The sequence below is a fragment of the Gigantopelta aegis genome, chromosome 4 (assembly GCF_016097555.1).
Source record: "Gigantopelta aegis isolate Gae_Host chromosome 4, Gae_host_genome, whole genome shotgun sequence".
Lineage (NCBI taxonomy): Eukaryota > Metazoa > Mollusca > Gastropoda > Neomphalida > Peltospiridae > Gigantopelta > Gigantopelta aegis.
In genome coordinates this window covers 92803517-92810804 of record NC_054702.1, presented here as the reverse complement: position 1 = coordinate 92810804, position 7288 = coordinate 92803517, and the positions used below count along the sequence as shown (strand labels likewise).

The 7288-nt window shown below is 36.0% G+C and overlaps 1 protein-coding gene across 1 annotated transcript; it reads right to left on the bottom strand.

Moving 5' to 3' along the window:
- Window positions 1-202: 202 nt before the first annotated feature.
- Window positions 203-6264, bottom strand: LOC121372376 (carboxypeptidase inhibitor SmCI-like). Its single transcript, XM_041498679.1, has 4 exons — window positions 6185-6264; window positions 2625-2751; window positions 1918-2010; window positions 203-1251 (listed from the first exon to the last, which is right to left on the bottom strand). Exons 3-4 carry the CDS (start codon window positions 1973-1975, stop codon window positions 551-553), a joined length of 759 nt encoding a protein of 252 aa, XP_041354613.1. The 5' UTR covers window positions 1976-2010; window positions 2625-2751; window positions 6185-6264; the 3' UTR covers window positions 203-550.
- Between the last annotated feature and the right edge of the window lie 1024 nt (window positions 6265-7288).

Below are 7288 nucleotides of genomic sequence, written 5' to 3'. Positions count from 1 at the left end.
CGACTAAAAGAAACTTTTTAAAGATTGTAATTACATATCAAATATATGTTTCTGCATAAAATATTAGTGGCTGTATATTAAACGTGTTTCTGGTCGTTCTAATATTTGTACTAGGTTAAATTTCATTTTATATGAAATTATTTGCAGACAAAATCCAGTTTGGGCTTCTTACAAATATTAAAACGACCAGAAACACATTAAATATGCAGACATTGATATTGTAAACAAGGACATATATTTATTATGTAAGTTTAATCGTAGACATATTTTATTAGTCGAAAATATCTTACAATGCAGCAAACTCAGGAATGTCCCTTTAAAGCGCTATGTAATTGTTGAAAAGCCATTTATACTTCACTTAAAACCTTTCAGAATCTTCCGTAAACAATGGGACGACTGAAGGTGCACACGGTCTGAATAGACTATTTTTAACAAGGAACTGTAAACAGGTTATAAAATTGTTGCCGAGGGCGAAGTACTAGTACTTTTAATACTGTCAAAAATCGCATACCTTTATTAATAATTATTATTATGTTATACTTATTACTTTTTATAGTTTTTTGCACGTCGCAGAACATGCTTCTTTGGTGTCAAAGCGATTGGAATTACCACCACAACCCCCATATATGAACTTTTTACAGAGGTTTTCATTCTTGTTATAAACGTATGTTGGAAAGTATGCCAGACACGACATCATCCCATCTCCATTCTGCGCCTCCAGTCCACACAGGCACTTGTCCATGCAGTCTTCACTGGTGGCAAATCTGTTGGCATTTCCTCCCTCACCCTTGTAACTGAACTCCTCACAGCGTTTGTCTTGTTCGTTAAAGGCAAAGGATGTAATATGTTGGTCTCCTCTACCGGTGTCAAGAGGTTTTGTACAAATACACTTCTGTTTGCACGCGCTCTCGTGAACAAATTCGTTTTTCCCAAAGATGCTGTACACCCCAGAACAGCCGTAGTTGGTGAACGCCTCACATACCCCAGAGTCCGGATTGAAAAACCATCTTTCTACCTGGGGCCGATTAGGTGTTTGGCCGTCAGCACACCGATTCTCATTTGGTGGCTGCGTACATTCGCATGCATGTACACAAAACATGTGGTCCCCAAAGCCGCCTTGTCCTGAAGCTAAACACATCTTGGTCGGCCACTGGGAAGCCCTAGTGCATGCACCACGTGTAGCATTGAAATAATACTTCAAACCATTAACATTGGCGGAACATGGTTCCAAATCTGGAGTAACGGAACATCCTACAATAAAATAAAATAAAATAAAATAATTAATAAAATAAAATTATTGATGTCCTAATATTTAATTTCCTACAGTGAAAATATATTTTCTTGTGTATATTAAAGTGTTCTTAGACAGGGCCTTTAATGTGCAGGTCGAGGGAGCACTAGTTGGGACGAGACAAACACACCCAGAGCAACTCATGCGATCGCTATACAACAGGTATATACTTTTATATTAAGATGAGAATGATAGCCGATGGCTAATAGCTATAGCTCGAGTATTCTACCTACTGTACTGTTGTAGACCCTGACGGACAAATGTACGGTTAATAATAGTCAGGGAGCGATTATAACCGCCCAAATATCTGTCTAGCTCTCCAACAGCAGAATACTCGGCCTAGAAATAATGTTTGCAAGACTTAACGTGATTTGAAACACTGCCGTCAGCTTGACAGACCAGCAGGTTATCCATTGGACCCTAAAACTCACTTAATACTACACCTTCAGACGTTGGGATTAGGATGCGACATAGAGTGCTGGGAAAATGTTATTGCCAACAAAATTAAATTATCTTGTTTGATGCAACATTACACCCCCACGTCATGCACGCACATATGCGTGCATACACACAATGACGTGCCATAAATACTATATTGTAACAGTGCCATGCAATCTGTTGCTTACTTTGATCTGCTATAACCAAGCTTGCGAACACGGACACAATGATTCCGGCGATAATCATACTGCTATGGATTTTGGAACCAAACTGAAAAAAATCTATATATATATTGGCTAAATGAAGAGTTTGTCATGAGTGTGATGCTAGTTTAATGATTCCAACTAACAAATCCGTTTTAACAGCTAAAAGTACACATAATATAGATCATCCTGCGGTGAATATTAAACGTGTTTCTGGATATCCTACTGTTATAGCTACTACAAACATCAGGTGATCAGAAACACCTTGGATATAAAGACACTGATATTTTTTTTATGTATTCAGTGTGTTATTTCAGTCCTGTCTTAATCATGGTCAGAACATACAGACATTTTTCAAAAGGTGTCCAGTCATGTATTTGTATGACAACCAGGATATGGTGTATTCTTCAAATTTATATAACATTTTGCATAAAATGACAAATGTATCTAAAATATAACTTAGCACCCTATAAATATGTAAAAATGACAAAAATCAAGGTCTTTATAAATTTTAGTTTTCAGAATTTTATACATGAAACATTAACTATGTTAATGGTAATTCCAGCCATTAACCCAATATTTTCACATGTTATAAATTGGTATTAAAATCTTAGTTCAGGTTGCCGAGATATATTAGCATATTTAAGAGCAGTTGTATATGGCAAGTAAAACGAAATTATTCAAATATTTACATTATGAATTATAGGCCAAGACCAACGTTTCCTCAGTGCTAACTTCGATTCAAACTCCATCCAGAACCATGTACCTTGGTTATTGTCAAAGTGAAGGTCATTGTGAACTTGCATGGTCGAGTGATAGCTAAATAATTAATCGGTATAATTTAATTACATTACATGATAAAATCATAATATTTTTATTGTGCTTCTGATGTGCTATAGTATACCACAAAATGAAATCCCATAGACGACAATAGTAGCATATGTGGCTAAAACTCCTACCTGCAACGTATCAATGTCATGAAATCAAAAAGGGGGTGAAGCTGCTCATTTCAGAGATAACGGGTAGCGTATATGGCTACCCTAATTCCGCACCAAATTTGAGTACTTTTTTTTCACAGGTACCCATACATGTTTTAAGCACAAGGATTTTTGACACAGCATTACTAGATGAAATAAAATTGCATTTTTATTTTGCCCAAACTAATTTTTGTACAACCAACACATTCACATTTATCACCAATCACATGATTTGTGGTATTAACTGATCTGTAAAAAAAGTACTCAAATGTTGTGCTGAAATCATGGACACTACCCGTTATCCCTGAAATGATCAGAGTGACTCTATTTTTTTCTGATTCACTTTCGATTTATACGCCGCATGTAGAAGATTCAGCCACATACGTTACTATTGTCGTCTATGGAATTTAATTTGGTGGTATACACCCTATAGTTAATTGTCCGTGAATACTGCCGTGCTGTAAACAAAGATAGACAAAGGGAATGTACAGAATTTGTTGCCATTGTTAAGATATTCTGTTTTATTGACTAACGTTACATATAAATTGTTTTCTGCTTAAAGGGACAGACCCTAGTTTTTAAACACTAAGGCATATTTCTCACTATTAAAGCCATTTATGATCACTGAAATCAAACATTACTTACATTTTATTGTTTAGATTATCCATTTCCGTACAACCGAAGTGTTTCTGGTCATCTTGGTTTTTCTAATACAACAAAATGCATTTTTCATATTTTTAAAAACGCACGAGCGTCTGAGAAGTAATGATTAATGAGTCACGTTTTAGTTTATTTTTAAGGGTATTTCAACATCACAGACTCTTGTTTCACTCTTTTACGGATTGAAACTAGGGTCTAGGTGAAAATTATGCCTTAGTGTTTAAAAACTAGGGTCTGTCCCTTTAAAATATTAGTGACTATATACTGAATTTAATTCAGTTCGTCTTAGTGTTTGTACAAGATCAAGATTCATTTTATTTTCGAATATATTTCTTTCCTACGTGTACGTACGGAATTATTAGGAGACCGAATCCAGTTTGGGCTACTTACAAACATAAAAACGAACACAAACACATTTAATATATACACTGATATTCTAAACAAGGAACCAAATTTGCAATCTGATTACAATTAGCTCCACTGGTTAATAACTATTGCCTGTAGACCAGCAGAGCTAATTGTAATCAGATTGCTACATTTATTATGCAATTTTAGTCTTTATCATATTTTAATTGTCGTAAACATCTTATAATGGCAGACACATCTGCCCTAAAACAGAATACAGAGGAAAAAAAGAGGTAACTCACCTTCCAATGATCAGCGTAAAATTACTTCCAACGTGGCAGAATCTATCATTTATACTCGCGATGAACATCATTTATCAGAGATCCTGCTAGTTAAATATATTGGTCATGTCAATTTTTATCTATTAATAAACGTTGACATTTCAGTGTTTCATGACAGTAACAATTAATTGAGTGATTCTCCAACAACGGGACAAATTGCAGTGTCCGGACATAAAACGTTTTTTTTCATCTTGTTTTTATCATAAAACTAAATCTGTCATGACCCCAAAACAATCACCCTTGTTTAGTAATGATGAAATCTTGATTACAGAATGAATGCATGAATGAATGAATGTTTGAATGAATGAATGAATGAATCGATGGATTAATGGATGGATGGATGGATTTTTTACGACACCCTAACACAAAAATAGAGATCGGCTATTAGGTGTCGATTCATTTGCATACAGATATATTTGTACAGACAATTTCGTGTCTCAAAGCTTTACAAAACACGAAACTAAATCATTTCTTAACTGAGATGATGAAACGAAAGTTTTCTGTTTTTGATCCATTTACCAATAAGGCTGTTATATTTTGTGGGGAAGCCAGCTATGTTGGCGTTAAGGGCAATGAAAATTCAGAGACAGACACACACACACACACACACACACAGAGAGAGAGAGAGAGAGAGAGAGAGAGAGAGAGAGAGAGAGAGAGAGAGAGAGAGAGAGAGAGAGAGAGAGAGAGTATGAAGGTGTATAGATATTACAGTTGAAAGTGCCATATTAAAATTATTATACCTTAAACTGGTGAATATCAAAAGTAAAGAAAAACAAGTACGTAATATCCACCAAACAAGTTTGTTCTTCGCCTACAAATCAAATTCCCCTACCCCAACTTTTAATGGATGAATGTTTAACGACACACCAGCACTAAAATTCACATCCGCTATTTTTAAAAAATGTTTTACTACATCTTACTGAAAAATTTAGTTTGTTTTTAACGACACCACTAGAAGACATTGGTTGATTAATTAATCATCGGCTATTGGATGTCAAACATTTGACAATTCTGACACGTAGTCATCAGAGGAAACCCGCTACATCGCTCCATTGGCAACAAAGGATCTTTTATATGCACTTTCCCACAGACAGAAAAGCACAAACCACGGCCATTGACCAGTTGTGGTACACTGGTTGGTACGAGAAAACCCCCAATCAGTTAAATGGGTCCATAGAGGTGGTTCGATCCTGGGACGCAAGTACCTCAGGTGAGCACTCAACCGACTGAACTAGAACAAAGTTACTTGTACACCCCACTATAGTGTCCCACCCACACACCACTTCACATGTCGCTACTAAGGGCTGAATATCACTTGCATTGCTTTTCAGTGACGAAATAAAACTACTACTAAAGCCACATGTCTGCAACCTGCTACATCTCATCTGCACGTGGCTGCTGTTTTAATATCATCTGTCGACATTGAACGGTCGGTAATTAATGTCATGATGTTGTCAGCGAGATAATATATATCATTATTATTTTAATTACACGTTAAACCAGGTGGCATGGACCGCTGACATTGTCTGAAACGTGTGATGTGAAATTGTTCTTCACATATGAAACATTTATAGATTATTATATAATAAAAATTACATTGTTAGACGCTAGTTACACAGAAAACAACCACTTAATAACCCATTGACCGAAATAGTGTATTTGTCTCTGTATTTTAGTGTCCATATATACAGGACATTAGCTGAGTCTCCTGTAGTCCTAATCGGTTTATTTGTGTGAATAGGGCTTCAGCGCACTTTACTCTTTCCAGAGACCAAGCTGTCGCCAAGTACCGTGTGCGAAATGCAAAAAGTTTTCTACCACTAAGATAATTACGTCCCTTACTAAAATAGAAATCGAATTAGCGACATACCAGCATATTTTGATGGAACACATTGCATGTTATTAATACTTTAAAGATGTACGCACCATATGTCGTTTAAAAGGCGTTTCTCGCAAGGCAAGTTGACGGTAGGGCCCGTTGACAAGCATGAAGGCTGGGGATCCTGAATTAAGGCAGTTTGTATTGCAGGCCAAACAAAATATATTATGTTTATCTGGACAGCGCACGACAGCGTCATATATGCCAGACATAATACCGCGCAGCCTGACACAGTAATATTGTGACGTATTGTGACATTTTGGGTCCAGATGAGGGCATTTACGGAACAGTCGTAGTTATAAAAGTTGCATTGGCTCCATGAAAATGTATATGTATATGTATATGTATGTATGTATGTATGTATGTACACACACGCGCGCGCGCGCGCACACGCACACACACACACACACACACACACACACACCATATATTTGGAATAAACATTGTATTGTGAGAGCCTCTGGCGAGTATAATACATTATTATTATTCCTAATATATGATACTGACGATACCGAAACACACGAGGGTTATAATCTATTTATCATGTAATGTCAAGCTTAATACAACGTGTTTTTGCAAACTGTATAGACAACTTTCATTCCAGTCTTCCATTACTCGATATTCAAATGACGTAAGAATATATGGCGCCGTGTCTTATAGAATGAAAATAACGTCAAACTAGAATGACGTCATTTTGGATATCCTTGCACAACAATAAACTAGTGCTTAACAGGTTTTTTTTCTGAACGATGGACAACTTTTAGTGTAAAGTTGCTATTGCAATGTTTTTGTTATATAGTAGGGCTTTGTTTGTTCGAACAATAAAACTATTTGTTCGGACAATAAAATGTATTCTCGAGCAACAGCCATTTTATAGCTGTGGTGTCTTCAGTATGGTGTGTGTGTTTGGACAATTCTTATTGTTCAGTATTATTTACATTATTAGTGTATTATATAATTAAATAATAAATTAGTAAATAGCAGGAACCATTAAGGTTTAGTATAGGTTGGCTGTGTAGGCTAATTTATGTTGATTATGCATATTTCTACCATGGAGGTCTGGGTATGGTTACAGCAGAGGTGGGAAAATCCCCTTTTACCGGTCTGGGACCCATCTCGATTTTTGATACCGAAATTGTTTTTTAAAAACG